Genomic DNA, 22,132 nt, shown 5'->3' on the forward strand with positions numbered 1-22,132 from the left:
TGCCAAGAGTGTGGTAAAAGGTTTAATCTCAATAGCACTCTGAAGATGCACGTTAGAATCCACAAAAATGAAAGACCATTTATGTGCCAAGAGTGTGGCAAGGGGTTTAACAGCAGTAGCAATCTGAACATGCACATTAGAAGTCACACGAATGAAAGACCATACGCATGTAAAGAGTGTGGGAAAGGGTTCAGTGGAAGTGGCAATCTGAAAACACACATGAGAATCCATACAAATGAACGACCATTTGTATGTGTAGAGTGTGGTAAAGGGTTTAATCAAAGAAAAACGCTGTTGTCTCATTCGAGGCTACACTTAAAAGAAAACCCAATAGTTAGGGATACATATGACAAAAGGTTTTTAATGTAAATATTGAATTAACAAACGGTAAAGCTTGTAAATGTTGAAAATACATGTAAATTTGAATTGAAATGATAGTTCCTTTCTATTTTATTTTAGGGATTGTGAATGTTGTAAAATAAGCTCAGAAAACAAATTTGCTGGGGGTTACTTTTGAATGATCAAGATCAAGCCAGCCTATCACCAACATATTGTTATATTTTCATATTGCCAATTTTTTTAAAATCATATTTACAAGTAATGATGAAAAAAAAAGAACTATACACAAACATTATATTTGGTGCTCATATCACTTTTACTGACTGGCAACCATATTTAAAAAAAAAACTCCCTATATTACTGCATAAACTGTAATACATAGAGACTCCATTCAAGTGTCTAACCCCATATAATCATATGCAAAGTTTTTTCTTGTATGACGGCGACCTTTGACCTGTACCTTGACCTACAGGGTTAGCCCATCAAAACTAAGCCGTTACTTACATATTGCAGACACTTTTGTAGCAATTATGTGTGGCTAATTTCTTTTACATTATGTCTATAGATAATACAGAACTATATAAAGATATACATGTGTATTTATAGTGAGCAATCATGATTTACCACATAAGTAACTAAAGAATGTTAATACATACAGACTACATTCAAGTGTCTACCCCCATATTGCCAGGTTTAAACTTTCTTTTCAGACATTGACCTTTGGCCTTTACCTGGATCTTTAGATACAATTATCAAAATTCAGCAATTTCCTTCTTTATCATTAACAGACACTTTGTAGTATTTATCTGTCGCCACCAATTTTTTTTGAAATCGTGTTTCTGTTCAGTCACATAGAAGTAGTGTATTTGATTGACTCTATCTTCTATGAAGACTTGTTGCCGTGCGATTGGTGGTGTGATTCAATAACATATTACACAATATCAGTTTCACACACACACAATGAGGAATACAGACATACCATTATGGGCTGAGGGTAGGCTGCTTCTTCGCATGTTGGTTCATCTTTGAAATAATCATTGCCTAGATTAAAGGTTTGACGGTAGTGATTTGGCCTACCTGTCTTAACTTGTGCTTTCAATATTTTACTGTAATAAAGCCAGAGCTCTAAAATAATGCCAATGGCACTGTAGCACAACTGTACAGTTTGTGTGCTTTTTGAAATAAAATGTTTATCCACATGCTGTTCCAGTCTTGTTATCTATACAATATCCACCATCTACCATCATTTTACTGTTGCTATGGGTAGTATCTTAGTTCCAGAGTGACTTATGTGTCGATTTTTTAAAAGTTTATCCAAATGCTTACCCATCCTTGTTCATATCTTTGAAATATACATGTATACCATCAGCTGATTGTTGGTATGGGTGTGGTCTTGTTGCTAGGCAGATTTGCATACATTTCTTGAATGTTTATTCACGTGCCTATCCAACAATGTTACCGTCACAAAATATACTGGCATTTGGTTGTTGCCAAGGGGGCATGGTCATGGTCAAAATCTATCTCAAAGGGGTAGATTTTATAATGGACTGAGACGTAATAAGTGGGACCTGAGCCAATGATATTTGAAATTATACATGTATCTTAATTGTAGGTTTGAATGTAGAAACATAGTCTAGTTGCTATACATATTCGTTACGATTACTACGATCATCTCCACTCGCGTATGGTCAAAGTCTTTACTCTAGCACAGAAATCTGTGCAGCGCTACCCCTGACAGCATTCATATAAACATGATGATGTTATCATGTCCCCACGTGACTTAGTTTCAGGCTGGAGGTAGTAAATATTATTGCAATTAGTAATTGTGTAAAGGAAGTAACCAATTACGACTGCCTGTCAGTTTGTGATGGATTACTACTGACACATGCTGTTTACCCTTGGCCCAGCTGGTGGTTGAGCCAGATTAAGTTTCCTGGTAACTTTGACTATATGGGAATGGAGATGATCATAGTAATCATAATAAATGCATACATATAGGAACTAGACTGGCAGACTCTATGCAGGGGTTGAGAAGGGTCATAGCGAAAATGAACGTCAAGCCAGGAGACTAGCCCAGGTTAAAATAATCACAGCACCGTGATGGATATATTAATCAACAGATTGTAATTTTGATGAACCATAACATAAATACTGGTTTGGAGAAGAGTTTTCATAAATAATATAATATTTATTGTTATTTGCAACAGAGAATAAGTTACATTAACGACTTCAACTAATATAGAAAGAGTTGTTCTTTTTTGTGGCACAAGTGTCCAATATCAAGTATTTTGTGGTACAAGTGTCCAGTATCAAGTATTCTGTGGCACAAGTGTCCAGTATCAAGTATACATTACACTTAATTAGACCATGAACATCAAAAGTAGTGTGCATCACCTGTATAAAAGTCTCGGAGTTCCAGAATGTGGATATTGCATAGCAAAAAACAGCAATTATTTTAGGGTTTTTTTGGTACAGGGGTCCTAAATATCAAAGTTTATCTCCATAACAGAATAAAAATGGAACTTAAATAATCAGATAAATATGAAATATCTCATGGTTGAATGTTCCCCTGGGATTAGTTTTTCATGAAAATGAAAGTTGTTCATCTCATTTTTGTTTTCTCAATTTCAACAGACAAGGCAAAAATAAAAATTGTGTGGTTCCATTAATGCCCAATTTTGTGGATGGATGGGTAGGTAGGATTATTTTTATTTAATCTTTATTTATATTTTTTTAAATCACCAATGTGATCGCACTTTCTGTAAGATACACAGAAGACATCGCATGGTACGTTGTATTCTGCCATATTGTTTTGCTCACAACTTCAAATCTCACTATTTCTTGCACAACTTTGCAAATTTTTTTTTTTTTTGGATAATTTTTTTCGAATTTTCTAAAAAAACATTTTAGGGTTGATAGCCAAAAAATAGGTTGGGTTGGGTTTCCAGAACCAAGCAATTTTTTTTTTGCCTAATAGCTTTAAAGATTTCTAGACTAAAGAAAAACATTTTTTGAGGTACGTTCTGTGTTTAGCAATGTATAGATTCAAGCAATCAATCCCATAACTTCTGAATAAGATACATGACTTCTTTATAAGATTTGAAACAAATGATTCAATGTTCTATTTGACATTTTTGGTCTTTCCTTATCACATTTCTTATTGATAATGACTACACACATACAATTTATTATGTCTATAATGTCTATTTTACAGTAGTTAATTCAACTTGTATAAAACAATCAAATGTATTACATTAGCTATACATATTTTGTCAAGCTAATTTCCAAAACTATTTCATTATTTTCTGGGACAGTGGGAGTACCATTTGTACATGTATCATGGGTGGGGTTTAAAAATAGCGCCGCAAACTGAATTTTAATGTTCCTAAAACCCCATTTCATAATCCAAACAAGATTATTGTTCAGAATATAAAACATTGATATCATAGTAATATGACAAAGATAGGAAATCTATTTACCATACTTTCATTGTTAAATGACAATAACTACTATCAAAATCGGGTCTGGTGTGGAATATTCAAGACAGAAGTATGCTACACAACAATGCTGTAACACTACATTACAACTTCACCTCCCACCCTCCCCCTCCTCACATTACAACTTGCCTTCCCTCCCTCCTCACATTACAACTTCCCTTCCCACCCTCCCCATTTTACAACTCCCTCCCTCCCTCCCCACTTTATCATGCCCCCTCCCTAAAATGTGACAATAATGTAAGAAATATCAGACAGACACTGGCATTTAATAAGTAGACGTACCATGATTGTTGATACTAAATAGATGTATAACAACAAATAAATTAAAACGTACCGCACCGAAATACTTGGATAATTCCTAGCTTTCAACGCGGGTCTTCAAGTCTTCTTCAGGTTGAAAGCTAGGAATTATCCAAATATTTTGGCACAGTATGAATTTTCACTATATTTGTAACGATTCACCTGCACAGATGAGTCTTCATCTTAAGATGTATAACTGAATTAAGTAGTCAAGTTTTATGCTAACCCTACCTTGTTTATTCTGCAGCAGGCTTCTTTATTGGACTCTCCAAGTAGTTTGACAAAAAATATCTCTTACATATCTCTTACTTGAATACAAGGCAGTGTAAATGCTTTGCAATATTACAAACTTATCATAAATATATTGGCAAAATTATTCATTTGTTACTAGTCTAATTTATAAAACATTGATTTTAACTAACTGCATTCTGCTGCTCTAATACTTTTCTCTATCTTTTGTTTCATACTACTCTTGAATTTACTGTAAATTGATGTGGCATGTGGTAGGTTACATACATACATGTTTGTTCAGTTGCCTATGAATCCCTTTATCTTTGTGAAATACACCATTGTTTGGTTTTTGGCATGGAGTGATGTGGCATGTGGTAGGTTACATACATGGTTGGTGGGTGTTTTTGTGATAGATATAATCACCTTGTGGTGAAGTTATCATAAATACTGACAGGCCATGATGAACATGTATAGTGAAAGTGTACTAATGAAAACATCACACAGGTCTTTCCATAGGTTGATTCATTCTACTGTGAGAGTAATCAGATCAGTTTCCATTGCTAAATTACAACATAATACATGCTATCACACATGTACCCACAGCTTGTCAAAAATAATCTTTGACAGATGTATACATCCTATCACATGTACCTGTTGCAAAATAGTGTGGTTTATGTACCCACAACTTGTCAGACATGATCTTTGATAGATGTATATATATCCTATTACACACGTGCATGTGGCAGCGTCAACCACCTGAGGGCTCATATCATGTAGGTAGCCATCCCTGACTGTTTGACACATGACTCCATTAGTACCCCCCTCCCTTATTGTTCATACAGGTAGCCATCATTTCAGTCACCTGACTGTCTTTAAGTTACTTCTGTCATTACATGTACAACTATTTTATCTACAATTCTTAACTTCTCATGAACCATTTAGCTTTACACTAATTTTGAACATGTGCTACATCAAAATCAGATTGTAATTATACATGGCTGCCATATTTACTGGAATAAACTAGACTTTACAAATAACATTCATATGAATTTGTTTGATAACAAACTATCAGTACAAAAATGTAAATGAAAGTGTGGGAGAATTTAGCTCATAATATCTAAAATGTAAAAGTAGAGGATATTGAGAATTAACATCACCAAAACCATGTCAACATGAATTCTTTTCATGTTGTTCTGACCACTGACATAGTGTGAACCACCAAGTTCTAATCACTAGGATAATCTAACTCAAGACCTATAGTCTGGTCCTCTAGATATCAAATTCTGATCCTCCTCACATCAAACTGGTTTCATAAAATTTCCTGTAATCTTCATCTCATAGACGTCTCTACAAAGTTTCATCTAAATATGTCCATAACTTTTTAGATATCTTGCTAACAAACAAACAATGAAACAACCTTAATCAACTCCTGTTGGCAGAATTAAATAGAAATTTGCATACTTATGAATGTTAGCTATTCTTTAATTTCAAAAGAAAGCAGGACAATTTTCTCTTGCTAATGACATACACTTATTTGCCATATATGTTCAGTTTTACGAATGATAATGAATAGCCTTATTAATTTCAAACTTAATATTGCTTTCACGATGAGCAAATGAAACAACTGATAACTGACTGTGTGTGCCATTTTTCATTTCAAGTTGTGTCGACTTCGCAGTACACATACAGCCTATTTCAAATTACTGTTCACCAGTTCTGCTTGATACAACCACACTGAAAACAATAAGAAACTGCACAGTCCACACTGTTAAAGATAGCAAGACCATAATTTCTTGCTACATTTTGTCTGTTATGAAACAAACCATTTAAACATACTGTAACTAGACACAGACACATAGGCACCAATGTTTACATGTCTGTAGGTGATATCTGTATGTATGGTGGCACGTTCATTTCATTTTGACAAAATATTGCAACAACCTGTATTCATTCAATCTTGCTTGCTTAAAGTGTACACTACACAGTTTCTTATTGGTTACTGCGTGATTGCATCAAACAGAGCCAGTGAATGGTAATGTGAAATGGGTTGTAAGATTGGAATAATGGTATTTTCAAGACAGCAATTTTCACTATTCACATCCTCGAATGCGTGTGGCATACTTTGCAAAAATAATTTTCATAGTTTACCTCATAATTTTGTCATAACTATGGAAACCGAGCTTATAGCTTTTACTAAGATAGATGCGCAAATGAAAATATTTGTGGTCTGATGTGGTAGATTACACAAGTGCGTGATAGCAGTGCCTTTGTTGTGTGGATGTAATCACCCTGTAATCAAGATAGTGTAAACACTGGAAGTCCTCAAAAATGTACACTGTGAGGTCACGGATATCATCAGAAATGCCAATCACAGAAGGCTATTTGAAAAACAATGTATTATAATACAAATTATTTGTACACATAAACATGCAACAAATGGCACAACACATTATCAAGTTCACACTATAACAAAAGTTTGATTGAAATATTGAAAATCTAAATGAATGAGTTGTGTGTTGCTGTGTTTTTTTCAGTTTTAGCACTGAGAACATAGCAGGGTTTCATCTCTCAACATATATGTAAATACATAAAAAAATAATTTTGATGTTTGATAAATATTCAACTGGTAGAGCTTTACAAGTTACATCTCCTGTAATGATAAAGTTCTCCTTAAAATAAAATTTATCCAATGCATTGACCCGTCGCTGAAAATTAAATGGAAAACAGTGAAAAGTTACAGGTTGTGAACCTTTAAAGTTTTCTGTCTACATGACTTTAGTATAGCTATCTCATCCATCTGTTTCAATCTGACCGTGATATCGGAAAACCCATTAATCTATCTGTCCAAAGATGTACAGAATTTCATGAGAAGTAAAGCAGATACAATATACTATTTTAAGATCACCTGTTGTGGCCATCTAAACCATGTTAACTACAGCATATTCAGTCCTTATCTGCAACTACGCCCTCTAGTGGTAGGAGTTGAATAAAGCTAGAGGGTATAGTCGAAAGCTCTTGGTAATGCTTGGAATTCATGTTCCCTAAATGTGAGATTTTGGTAAAAAAAAAACTTTTCAGCATTTATTCAAGTTTCCCCCTACACCATTTTATCCTGGTTCTCAATGAGGAAGACTACCAAAAGGAGTTTCACTTGACTTCCTCCCCTTCCCTCATCCAGTCCCCTCCATGTTTAGGGAGTTCAAACACCTTTCACGCACTACTGCTGGCTAAGCATAGTGACTTCCGATAGTAGTATTGGTTGATGGATGCATGTCTAGAAGTATTTCTTGGTTTTGCCATCTTCTTTAACTTTCCATCTCATTAGATCCATACAGGATACAGCATCTTCCTTGCTGTCATGACCACCAACTGTTGTTATGACAACAAACAAACAAACAAACAAACATACAGAATATGAAATCTATTGTTTTGTACTAACACACCAATTAAAGTTACAAACAAGCAAATATGCTTTATGAAATCTATTATACAAACACACAATGCATTTTACACCATGTACAAGCCAAGTTATTGTCTTTGAACAGACAATATGGATTTACATACCCTTGCACTGTCATGACAACCCTTGTCTATGTTACTAGTTCTTTAGGTGCTCGAAATATGTGTTCAAATGTCGTCATTATTATTGCCAATTTTTGATAAATTATGCTCGAAGTTTTCTTATATTGTTTTTCTTAATCTGCCCAAATACTTGTGACCTAAGGATTTGTCACTACTTGTTTAGCGACTTGTAGTGACAAGGCCCCTTAGGTCACTTGTATTTTCTTTGGTTGAACGAAAAAATATTGGAGAATAATATGTAAACGTATTTTTCACAACAAAATCTGTAAAACACTACTTTGAACCATTGATGTTCAGAAACACGCAATAAAAACAACATTTGTCAGTTGTGTTTTATGCCAGTCTCTTCACCAACTCAAAAAATCAAATTACTATAAAATCCAAAATTTATCCTTACCATCATTCTGGATAATTCTACTGAGGTAGTCTCCCATGAGTGTTCTTAACGCTTTCTTGTACGGTGGACCAAGTCTATGCGGAAATACAACTGACGTATCCACAACGGTACTGTGTATCATCTGTAAGTGAACATACTATCGTCAATCAAGTTGAAAGGCAAGGGTCAAGGGTTGCCCTCTTATATACTATTACATATACACCAGGGATTACCCGTGTGTGCACATACTATTAACATTTGCAAACAGTGCAATACTGAAAACATTATAATTGCATACCTGCATGCAAATGATATGCAAATGAGGTGATACAGTTCACTGATGAAATCACATGATCATTCAATATGATTTTAATGGAAATTTGCTGTTTCAGATAAACAAATGCAATGTCAAGCCTTCATAGTTTTCACAGCCCCAACTGGTGTGCTGTATGGCAAAATTATTGTGCAAATTTGAATGTTGTCTCAAGATACAGAGTTTCATAATGTATTGAACAATCTGCTATTTGACCTTGAATATGGAGGTCAAAGTCAAAGGTCAAGGTATAAAAAGAAAGCTTACCTTTGCTAATATGGGTATAGACATTTAAAAGGAGTCTTTGAGTATGCAACTTTTTGAGTTAATGTTGAAAGAAAATTTGGGTCATTTCACCTTGAAAATGTTTTATCTTGGTTATGGTCAAAGGTAAATGTCTCATTTGGAAGCTTACCACTACTAATGTGGTGGTAGACACTTGAATGGTGTCCATATGTATCAAACCTTTGGAGATAACATGCCAATGTGTTTTTCTTATCACAAATATCGCCACCATTTTGCTTTACAGGTCACAGTCACAAAATGAAGTGATTTACAATACATTAAGTGATATATATATATATATGAATATGATTAAAAGTGGAGGTGAGGGGAGGGGAATCTTGAATCAAATGTAAGAAAACTGAAGATTGAAAAATAAGTACCTACCTTTAATGCCAACAGATCACTTTCTAAGCTGTGTCCTATAAGTATAGTATCAGCACTGAATTGATTGAGTAGAACAGCTTGTACATCACATAGTACAGTCGTCACTGGTTCCAAGTCATCCTCTGTTATACCACTGAATCTGAAAATCACAAACAAATTGACATCTTTAGTAACTTTTCTTTCCTCAATATCTTTGCATACAGAAATTATATGAAACTAAGAAACTCTTGGATATTGAAAATCTCTCTATTTAAACAAATTCCTGTTAGGTAATCAGTGTTTTATGCCTTGAAGTTTGCAATGGGTACTACAATATATTTTTGAAGGTAAAATACTGTAAATGAAGTCAAATTAAATATGTACTTTTCTTTTGATAGCGAAGTGGAAGGGGGGGGGGGGGGCTTTGTGCAAAACTAAAAGAATTCAGATTTTATTCTACACCAACCTTTAGATGTCATTCACCCCTTACAAATACAGAGGTATGATTATCTATGTTATGGGCCAAATTTTCAATCCTGGGTCAGTATCTCGACACTTCCCAACATGTATCAAACCAACATTTTCATGAATACAGTCCCCAAAATGTAACTTTTTTTCAAAAATACAGTGACAGATTTCTTTCCTGTATATTCATAAAACCGTAGTTCAACATTAGGAGATAACAAATACTGGTTCACTAACAGAATGAAACCAAACTGACAATATACAATACAAGGGCATGTGCACACTACAGTATCTTAGCCACAATTCTCTCTGATGTTTATGTTTGGAGATTCCTTATTTTATAACTTCTTCATTAACTCACATTTGTCAACATTTTAAGTATGTAATTATGTTCAATTAATATGTAACAAAAGTACGCTTAGGAATCAAAAATAAAGTTATACATTTTGCGTAAAAATGTACTAACAACTAAATGAAACATGTACTGTGAATAAAACACTTTTCAATGTCAAAGTATCATTAACTTGGGTAGTCAGCGTGTATGATGAGTTTTTGTATGTAAATTTCTTTTGTCATACCTATTCAAATAAATCTATATCTTTGGCAAAGTCATAACAGGTGCAAAATGTTTTCCTTAGGTTCGTAGAAAATATTTTGCATGTTTTTCAAGGAAATCTGTTGGCAAATTTCTAAAATTGCTATCTCCTCCTACAATATATCATTGATACCGGAACCAATGAAAATATGGATTCAGAAACTCATCAGTGTCAATTCTACGCTTCACAAATGACAAAAATATTCTTACAAATCCCTGTACACAAGTGGGATTAGTCTTACTTCAAGGAGATGATGTCCAACAGTATAAATCAGAGAGAGTTGTGGGTAAAGTCTTGTACAGTGATGTAGAGGACCAAGAAGTATCACAGAAATTTATCCAGAAGTCTTACAAAGTTGAAAGGTCACCTTACCTAGTATTGTAGTCTATAATAGGGTGGTCCGGTTTAACAAGTACATCATAAATAACTTCATTATCCGCATTAACTATAGTAACTCGTGTTAATTCAAGACCAATTGTTGTATAACACTGTAAATTAGAACAAATTCAGGATTATATCACAAGACAGATAGTCTGTAGAATTTTCTTGGAATTTTTAGTCTTACAAGAAGAGATCAAATTCGGAATTTTTTTTCTTTGTTAGGTCATCATTATGGCTGAATGTTAAAAAAAGTGGCTCAGAATATACAAGTTGTCAGTTTGAGTCTTGTTACTATGGTTTGTTTGTGAATGGCTCAAGTCCTTGTGAAAGATTTGGGAACCTGGTAGGACAGAGGTTGCTCTGTGAATGCTTCAATCATCATGCGTATACAGGGACTGCAATGAATTGTATGCACCCCAGGGATCTGTAGTGCATACAATTATAGGAGTATTGCACCGATATAGGTCTGTACCTGGGGTAATAATTGTACACAGCTACAATCAGGTCACTCATTGTGTAAGCCACTTCACTGTTATCATGATTAATTATTAAAATATGAAATTAAAACTGACCATTTCACAGTCCAAAGCATATACCCCTGGATTGCCATCATCAGGTGGTGACTTGGCCATAGTTGTCATATAGCCTTCCAAATTACCAGTTTTATTATCACTAACGTGAAGCTAATGGAAAGCATAACAAGAAAGAATATTTCTGTGAATTTGTAGCTGTACATAAGTATTCACTTGGTTTGTGTGTGTGTATGTGTGTGTGTGTGTGTGTGTGTGTGTGTGTGTGTGTGTGTGTGTGTGTGTACTTTCATGTTTTTGTGCATGTTATATGGTTGTGTGTACTCATGTACATGTTTGTATGTATGTATGTATGTATGTATGTATGTATGTATGTATGTATGTATGTATGTATGTATGTATGTATGTATGTATGTATGTATGTATGTATGTATGTGTACATGTGTATGTGTATGTGTGTGTGTACATGTACATGTTTGTTTGTATGACTTTATTTAAACTCAATAAATTGTTGAGCCAAATGCTCTTCTAACACAATGTTGAGTAAGTAATGTATACTTTACCACATACACATGTACATGTGTGTGTGTGTGTGTGTGTGTGCACATGTACATGTGTGTGCATTTGTTAGTATGTGTTCTTTCATGTCCATCTGTATGTATGTGTTGACACATAAATTTACAGAGACAAGTCCAACTTTATTGCACTCCTTACCTTACAAACACAACAGCCTTTACTCTGCACATCTCCTTGACAACATGAAAAGCGACTCTCCATCACTCCGCCAACTGTAAGTAAATCAACTGAATTTATTATACTCGGCTGGACATACCACTAGATACATCAATATTCCACATCATTTTACATAAATTTGTATATGCAAATATATATATCTCCAATTTAACTAGGCAGATAGGACTGTAGGCATAATAGAAGGTTTAACAAAGAATACTACATTGTAAATTTGCACATTTGAGTGACCTTGAGGCAAACTTTGGACAAATATTTTAATTACTGTAACATAATAACATGGTACAGAACTAGAGACCAAGATTCTAACAAGTTTTCTTACATACCTTTCTTCTTCCAAAGTTTCCCCCAGTGGTAGACACATTCTTCTCTTGTAACGTAACGACCACCAGGTCTCACAATGTATACTTTACCACATCTAGTACAAATCCTCTGATCAGCTGTTAGAATTAGGTAAAAATTAAATAAACTGTTAAAGTTGGTCTTGTCTGAGGATTTTTCAATGTTTCAAAATCATGTCGGAATACCTAAGAATTAACTTTCTATATACCCCTCCTCATACTTTTGGTCTGTTCCTTCATGATGATAACCAAATATGGTTATGTTGGCACATATTAGCATACCATTCTCCAAATATGGCTATTGACGTATGAATATCTAAATATGGCTATATTCCATAACAATTACCAAATATGGTTATGCTAGTATACCGATCACCAAATATGGTTATGACTTGCAAAAAATGGCAACCAGATATTAACATGTAACTCATCAAATATAACTTGTATGTTTTTCAGCATATTTAAACAAAACAGGCTACAGTAGCATATGACACACCAAATATGGTCATGCTAATTATGTACAACTGACTAAATATGGCTATATTAACATATGACTTCACAGCTATGTTACAGTATGGCCCACCAAATATGGTAATGTTAATGTACAACTAACCAAATATGGCTATGTTAATAGATGACTCCCCAAATATGGAACAAACCAAATGTTAAGGTATGACTCACCAAATTTGGCTATGTTATGTTATGACAAACCAAATATGGCTATGTTCATAGATGACTCACCAAATATGGCTATGTTATGATGACCAAATATGGATATGTTATGACGACCAAATATGGATATGTTAAGTTATGACAACCAAATATGGATATGTTAAGTTATGGCAACCATGGCTATGTTGATAGATCACTAACTAAATACAGCTATGTGAACACATGACTCACCGAACATACCTTTGCTAGTTTCAAACTTACCATCATTAGTAATATTTTTCTTATTCTGTTCTTTCATGACAACTGCCATTCCAGCTTTGTCAGGAGAGGGTCTTGGGAAACCATTTTCTTGTAACTGCACTTCTGATAGGATGTAAGTCTTTAATTTTTCATAGAGTGCAGCTCCTAACAGAAAAGACAAAAGACAAAATTTAGACAACTACAGTGAAGACTTGCAAAAATTGTTTTTGGGAAATGTCTTGAAAAAAACCCGCTAACTACAAATATGTGCTGGTATGCTCTCCATTTTCTTTGTTTACAAAGTTCTATAATCTAAATATAATATCATGTGCTGCTAAAAAGCAGTGAGCTCTCTATAAAGCCAACCTGACGTACCACTTTCTGCTGGCTGCCAAATTTTCTATCTCTTACTACTAGTATGTGGTGACTCACAAGAAAACTTTACAATTTTGATGCAAAGCAAAAATGTCTAACACCAGAGGGCGCACTCCTTACAAAGTAACATACACTTTTCAATTTCATACTTTATTACCTTCTAATTTGTTGTTATCATTGACATGGTAACCAGATCTATGGAGGGTAAATGAAGTTTGTGTTGCTTTTCTACCGCCAAGTACAGCTTCATGAGATATTGATTTTCTCTGGTTGGCTTTACTGGGAGATTTTCTGTCACTGTCATTCTGTGGCTGTAGACTTCGGAGTCTTTTCACGGTGTTTATACTTAAATTCAGGTAGATATTACGACTGGAACTTCTTTGGTATACCACCATCTCTTCACTCAAAGCCTGGCGACAGAAAGTGATTGAATCAAAAATCATGTTATCCTGACAGTGTATACATGTAAGAAAGGCTAGAAACTGTGCATTCTCACTCAGTTTTTGTTCAATTTTTTTATCGCTTTTGCTACTCTATTGGGTTTTCGTATTGGTAAAGGTAATTCATGTCTAGTCTTGGAGCAAGCTGATTAAAATCATAGGACAGATTCTGATAGGCTACTCGTAAGTATGAGATTGGGTTCGGGAAAACCTATGGTACTGTGTCAGATGTATGTAATGGGTGCTTAACAAAAGAACAAACGACAGTAAACATAACAGCCAAACAGAAATTGAGCCATGTACACTACATCGGATTTTAATCAGATTAACCTTGGAGTAGACTACAAGGTCAGTCATTGTGGGAACTCTTCTCATAGCTGCCAACGCTAACATGCTAATAACTAGAATCTAAAATGTGGCCCTATAAAGTATAATTAGTTGGTAACTTCAATACATCACACATAACAACAGTCATAACCCTCTTACAGGAGAAAATAGCACCGACTCCAGTACATTGATATTTGTGATGAGGTCTAGAGTGTATTATTACACATCAACAATTTTTTAGTATGGGAAATGGTTCCTGCTTTCAATTAATCTAAGACAGATATATAATCTTACCTTGCTGTAGGCATCATCCTCTGTTACACAGAATTTGAGACATTCATCAATGAATATATTGAGGTATCTTTGTCTAATGTTGGCCGGTACTTTACTACCATACTCTGGAGGGATTGTGGGCCGTGGTTTGTTAGATTTGATCTACGTATAAAGGGAAAATCGTACAAAGAAATGGATTTGAGGCAAACACTAATTCTATGATTTGATGTATTCTTTGGGAACTACAATATTGTTCTTTTCATCTAGAAGCATCTTTCAGATATTTGTGACTGTAGTATACTTAATTATTTTACAAACAAAACAGATGACATCACAAGGATTAATTGTGGTACATCAGTATAAAGTTCTCAGACTGTAAATGTCTTTTGTGCCATGAATATATTAGCTCCATTGTAAACAAAAGCATTGTACAATGCACAGCTGAGGGCGCTATAACAGGAAATTTTGCCCAGGACATCAAATTAATGTTATTTCTTACTCTAAGATATGAATATGAACAATATTAGCTCCACTGTAAACAAAAGCATTGTACAATGCATAGTTGAGGGCGCTATAACAGGAAATTTTGCCCAGGACATCAAATTAATGTTATTTCTTACTCTAAGATATGAATATGAACAATATTAGCTCCACTGTAAACAAAAGCATTGTACAATGCATAGTTGAGGGCGCTATAACAGGAAATTTTGCCCAGGACATCAGATTAATGTTATTTCTAAGATATGAATGTGAACAATAACATGTTTTAATGAATTGTAAACCAAATTAGTGCTGTCTGTAGACTGAATTTGATCAAAGAATTTGCTAGCAAATGATATGCATACAGTCACATATGACATACAATCACAATCTTTTGCCTTTAACTTGCTTTATCTATTGTTCACATATACTTACAGCTTGTGGTACATGTGCAACCCTTTTCTCCTTCTTGGGTTGGGATTTACATAATGTTTTTCCTTCTGTTCCGGCACCAACAACTTTGGATGAAGTTGATGGTTTTGGTGTGTGTGCTACTCGTTTCTTACTACTAGAGTTATCAGTGATAACATCCCTGAGTGAGTTTGTAGAATTACTTCTAGCTTTCACAGCAGCTGTCTGCTGTTGTTGCTGTTGCTGGTGTTGTTGTTGTTGTTGCTGTTGCTGGAGTTGTTGTTGTTGTTGCTGGAGTTGTTGTTGTTGTTGCTGGAGTTGTTTTTGTTTTTGTTGTATTGCTAAGTATCTGTTATGGCAGACTTGTGCTGGACTTGGTTGAAAATAAGGCTTGACTTTCACTTTTTTCATTCTGTTGGACTGCAGAGAAGTAGAGGGAAAGGAACAAAATACATCACATCATTACAGGGAAAATGGAATACTTGTAATAGAGTTGGCCACCTGAAAGCCATAATACACACCTGTTAAACACCTTGGGCAAGATTTGAACCACGATTGTGCCCCATCATTCAAACCAGCTGTACAATTGGGGACCTGGTAGTATAAAGGCTGCAATGTGAATGCTTTAATCCTAAGTGCTTGTATGGAGCTGACAAAGTATAAAGGGCCAGTGTACCGCTATAGATTTCAGTCGAGGATAATAACTGAGAGCAACTGCAGTTTTCCAGAGAACATGTGTATTTACAAAATAGACGCTTTATTATCATCGTTACCATAATCTGTTGGAATAAATCACCCCACTTACAGTGTCAAACTTGGCTTGATGGGCAACTCTCTGTTTTATGTTCATGGCATGAATCGTATCATCTCCATCAACATGTCTGCCCTCCTCATCATCATGCTCCGAGCTCTGTAAAGGAATAATCAAAGAAATTATTTTTTATGACAAGTAAACAGGCCACAGATGCTAGGTTAAGGGTTTGGTGTTAGGTAGGATAGTAGCTTGGGTACGGGTAGAGTAGGTTAGAAGTTAGGGAGGATGAAGACTGAGTGGGTTGGGTAGGATGTGTATGTTGAGGGGGGGGGGGGGGGTTAATATGTTATTTGAAGGGTATGACCAAGTCCATAATTTACATGAACTATGATGTTTAGAAATGCTCTTTCATCACAGTATGTTAGTACTTTGCAAACAAACAAAGAGTACTTGTTTTCACAAACTGTTCCAGGTTGAATCAATAGTTTCTAGTGAATAGTAAATGTCTCTGTTATCAGAGCTGCTATTGCACTCAAGTTGCATCATATTTCACAATTATACTGAACTTATGACTTGTGTTTACCCGCATGGAATTGAGCCTGGATGACCAGAGAGTATGGAGATAGCTTTATATCTCCATGATCCAAGTTTGTCATCTGGGATCATGTGACCATCTCACCTTTGAACTCTGTCGCTTGACTTTTGTGGAAGCTTTGACCGATTGTGACTGGTCATTGAATATCTGTAGGCATTCTTCATAAGTATCATGCTCAGACAAATCCTCTAAATCACTGTCATTGATGACACCATGGAAATCATCATTATCTGAATCAGATGATATCGTAATCACATCATCATCCATCACCATAGCAACCTCGTCACTGTCACTGTCATCACCAAAAAGATCCTGTTTCCTTTTACTGATAATTTGAGACCCTTTTTTCAGTCTCATGCTGTTATCCACATCACTTTCAGAACTGAACATAGGTACAGGAATTGGCTTTTCAGTTTTTTTCTGGAGTTTAACTTTCCTGCTCTGGTCAGAGTCCGTTGACATCTTCCGCTTTTCTCCTCTCTTTTTAGGACTGCTATCCTCCGAAGACGACAAGTCATACACAGACTTCTTTTTACTCACAACTTTAGAGTTCACATGTTTTCCAGATCCACTCGATTTGATCATAGGTTGAAATTTGATCTTCCCTGCAGATTTAGACTTTTTACTCAGAGGGGTAACTCTTGGTTTTGAAATTGTAACGGCTTTCTTGGCATCATCCCTTGAAGGTATTGTACTACTTGGGGAACTTTTGGATTTGTCAAGTTTTTGTTTTTTACTACAAAATGCTGACTGGTCTCCAGACGAAGTTTCTAGCCGTCTTTTGTCGGATGTCTGACTAATTTTGATTTTATCTTTATTAGTTTTATTCTGTTTTTCTGTGCTTATGTGTGTTTGCTTCCTTTCTTTGTCTTTAGATACTGTTTTTGAATGTTTATCTTCGCTTTCCTTTCTGCCATCTTTTCTACTTTTGTCTTTTCTGTGTTCTACTTTGAGGTGGCTTTCACTCTCTTTTTTATGCTTTGACTTATTGCCATTAGCTTTGCTATCACTTACTTTCACCTTATCTTTACTTTCAGAATGTGACTTCTTTTTCTCTGTTTCGTTGCTTTTCTTTCCCACCTTTTCACTCTTTGCTTTACCTGATGACTTTGTACTTTTGTCCTTATTTGTCAATTTATCCTTTACCTTATCTTTCTGTCTATCTATTCTCTCTTTCTTACTATGTTCTCCACTCCCTGACTTGGATGTTTTGGAAGAACTCTTTTTTTCAGTCACTTGAGGGGTCTTAATAATTGTCTCTTCTTCCTCACCATAGAGGTCTTCTTCTACATCTTTGCTCTCATCTTCCTCATCTGATGAGAACCTGGCATCAGCATATGAAGCCTTCCTACTGTATGTCTTTTCTTTACTTTTCTTTGGTTTAATAAAAGTACTATAGTTTGACATAGGATCATACTCCAAGTCATTTACTGGACCAGTTTTGGATATACTGTATTTACTTGACTTCTTCTCTTTAACTTTGTTCAGTTGACTGGGATCATATTCAGAATCCTTTGCGGGAGAAGTTCTATCAACACTGTAACGACTCACGTGTTTCTCTGAATTCTCACCAAGAGGGGTGGGTGTATACTCTGGAAACATGGAGTTTTTTCCCATCACATCTACAATATCTGAAGTGGAGTTGTTAACATTGTTATCTCTAGCTTTGCCTAGTTCACTTGGATCATACTCATCATCATTGACGGGAGAAACTCTTCCTAATGTGTACTTATTTTTCCGTTTGTCTTTGGTCTCACCGAGAGGAGTTGGCTTGTATTCAGGAAAGAGCGTACTGTTTTCCTTAGCAACGGCTCCGTTTCCCGAGGCATGGACAGTTGGACTGTACGCTTCATTACTAGGCCCAGTACATACATCATATTTATGAGTTTTCTTGGATGCACCAGCATTTGCTGGATCATACTCCTCTGAGACATCTTTATTGCATTCTGATATAGGTGTTGGTACATAGGTGAATTCTTTAGTTGGTGTTGTGTTCAATGTTGATACGGATCCACCAACACCTGGAGTTGTTGATTCTTCTCCAAATACCTCCAACAACAAATTACTTGTTGACTTGACCTCTAAAGCTGAAAATTCACAAAGAAAATATGCAAATGTTAGGAACATCCAAGTAGTTGGGGGTGAGGGTGGGGGATGGGTGGAAGGTTCAGTGCATCTGAAGGACACTGGACCAAACCTTCAAAGTGATAACTATTTCAGTCTGTCTAAAGCCTCTAACATCAATTTTAATAACTTTATCCTGTATTCTAACATCCCTAACCCTAATATCAAAGTCTCCATCATTTTATCAACTTTATCCAGTATTCTAACATCCCTAACCCTAATATCACAGTCACCATCATTTCATTAACTTTATCCTGTATTCTAACATCCCTAACCCTAATATCACAGTCACCATCATTTCATTAACTTTATCCAGTATTCTAACATCCCTAACCCTAATATCACAGTCACCATCATTTCATTAACTTTATCCTGTATTCTAACATCCCTAACCCTAATGTCACAATCTCCATCATTTTATCAACTTTGTATTCTAAATCCCTAACCCTAATGTCACAGTCTCCATCACTGTATCAACTTTATCCTGTATTCTAACATCACTAACCTTAATGTAACAGTCTCCATCACTGTATCAACTTTATCCTGTATTCTAACATCACTAACCTTAATGTAACAGTCTCCATCATTTTGTCTCACTTCTTACATGTAAATAAGCAATGGTACGCAACATATATATTGGGTTCAATTTTCTATCTTCAGTCTTGCCAAATAAACTTTTATCACAGGCCTTTCTTACTTTCAAGCCCTTCATAACTGGATTTATTAATGTCAATTCTTTATTTTCATTCACACAAAATTAACCTTTTATGAGGGACAATCGCACAATGTTGCACAAGCTCAATAAACAAATTTTGTTCGTTTAGGACAAATGAAATATATCTGAACAGATTTGCACTGGTAAGATGTACAAATCTGTATGCCTAGCACCTGACACAGCAGAGATTTGAGAAGTCATATCATGTAATGAAGATTTTAAAGGGACAAGTCAGAAGATTTGGAATGATGTTTATTTTATTACAGGGGGTAGGGATTATTCTGTTTTGACTACATCACTTGAATAGCTTGACTAGCCTATTTTATTTATCATCTCTCAAAGGTTTGCAGTCTGACTTGCCCCTTTAAGCAGAGCTTATGAGAAGAAGACCAAGAGAATGTTGTTTTGTGATGTGCATAGGATTGTACTTATTAAACCAAGGGTATAGAGTCAGGTGACAACTATCTCCTAGGTTAGCACATGCAGACCTAGTCTGAGATACACAGATTCTAACTGCAGGGGCCCTACTATGAAACCACCCAGATGAGTGTCTAAGGGAACAATGCCAAACTGCCCACATCTGATCTTTCTCCTGAAGCAATGGGGAATGTTTCACATCCAACATGCTGAACGGTCTAGGTTCCGATCCTTCACAACTGGTTTGCATGTCTCATTGAGTGATGGATATATCTTCATGAAAAAGAACTGGCCTCGTAAGCTAATTTTTCATGACTTGGAAATAATGTGCTGCATGACTTCTGGTGCGAGCCATCTGAGATTACATTTGACCGACTCTCGTCTGGGTGGTTTCGTAGTAGAGCCCTCAGTGGTAAGTCTGGGTTACCGAGACTAATACACCCTCCCACCCACCACACACACACACACATACACACACACACACACACACACACACACACACACACACACACACACACAGAATACATGGTGATATTTGGGGCGACAAGCAATGCACCTTGGACCCATCAACAGGTCAAATGAAGCCAATCCATGTACGTAATTATGCTACACTTTCACATATGTAGCTATTATTTTGCAGCTGTCAGTGATGGATACTGAACATACATAAGTATTACGGTCAGTATCAATATTTCTTAATGTTCTTTGAGGCATGATAGTTCCTTTTTTTTTCAAATTTAACAGTATAAAGTCTATTCTCTGTATAGTTCTGTAATCTCAATCATGTACCCAAATCTAAAATACCACATCCACTGTGAATTTACAGTCCTGGGTATACATAAATCGTATTTTAAAAGCTAGATTTTGGTAACAAGACTTCAATAATATAATCACAGGCCCAGAAACAAGTATGAGTGCACCTGCAATAATTGTAGCATCTAATTTAAAAAAGAAAAATAATTTCAGGGTTTGCACTCAGAAACAAACACCTGAACAATTAAATGCTCAAAAGCATTGTTGACACTACTGTGATTTAGAACTGCCCAGACACTTGTACTTCCACTGCATGTTTTCCTAACAATGTGTACAACTTGAGGTCAATTTCTAGAATTTCTCTTGTGAATGGCCTATAGTTATGCTTATAAACACATTTTCTTTGTGAAAAAATTGTGATTTTATGTAATAACCTTTAGTTTTGTTGATGTCATTTCCTATGACGTCATGGGGCCATGTTATTGGAATTTAAACAATAACAGTGCTTATTCTAAAAACAGTTTACTGCACAAACGCAACCTAAAACCTACCTGAGATGATTATAGCGTTTGTTTGGCCTATTTTGTTCACTGACATTGCGACAGAAACAACGTCTAAAAACAAACTAAACCAAACAAACAAACGTTTAGTATAACCATGCATTGGAGGTCCTCAAAACTCGCAAGGCATACTAATCCTGTTACAAAAAACTTAGCGCATGCACATAAACATGTACAACTCAATACATATTGGATTAAAACACCTATAACACAGAAACTGACAGAAGTGCATCTTTGCCTGTACTGGTAAAAATCACAAGTGGTGTAGTAAAGTATACCTTTCTTCACATGGCGAAAATGACAGTACGGCCGCTGACAAAGACCGTTAGCATAGAAGGGGCAGTCTATCCCTCGAAAATATCCTAATGAAGGTAGCATGGTTAAGACGTGTGTGCTACTTGTTAATGGACAATACTTCTTTATGAAACTGTCATTCTGTACAGTTGAGGTCTCGTAAAGTTCTCATCTTGGTTGCAATGTTGGATCAGCCAGCCCAAATCTCGTCCATTATGGCTCTTTAAGATTTGACACCCTAGGTTTGCTCGGAGACGACACATGCTCTTGACATGACACATGTGCACAAGACATTCTACAGAATGTCAGCAGATTTTATCTTGATACTTGATGGTACGGATACATTCCTAATT

At 35.5% G+C, this 22,132-nt stretch overlaps 1 protein-coding gene across 1 annotated transcript; it reads right to left on the bottom strand.

The window, feature by feature from the left end:
* Window positions 1–4,054: 4,054 nt before the first annotated feature.
* LOC144436935 (uncharacterized) lies at window positions 4,055–21,986 on the bottom strand. The gene is given in 16 exon segments (XM_078125803.1): window positions 4,055–7,736; window positions 8,347–8,467; window positions 9,308–9,446; window positions 10,720–10,835; window positions 11,301–11,411; window positions 11,973–12,046; window positions 12,335–12,448; window positions 13,283–13,426; window positions 13,794–14,046; window positions 14,698–14,838; window positions 15,592–15,653; window positions 15,771–15,987; window positions 16,373–16,402; window positions 16,772–16,852; window positions 17,001–19,003; window positions 21,764–21,986. Coding segments are annotated over 16 exon segments (3,801 nt in total). The 5' UTR covers window positions 21,864–21,986; the 3' UTR covers window positions 4,055–7,641.
* Between the last annotated feature and the right edge of the window lie 146 nt (window positions 21,987–22,132).

The sequence above is a fragment of the Glandiceps talaboti genome, chromosome 6 (genome assembly GCF_964340395.1).
Source record: "Glandiceps talaboti chromosome 6, keGlaTala1.1, whole genome shotgun sequence".
Taxonomy (NCBI): Eukaryota; Metazoa; Hemichordata; class Enteropneusta; family Spengelidae; genus Glandiceps; species Glandiceps talaboti.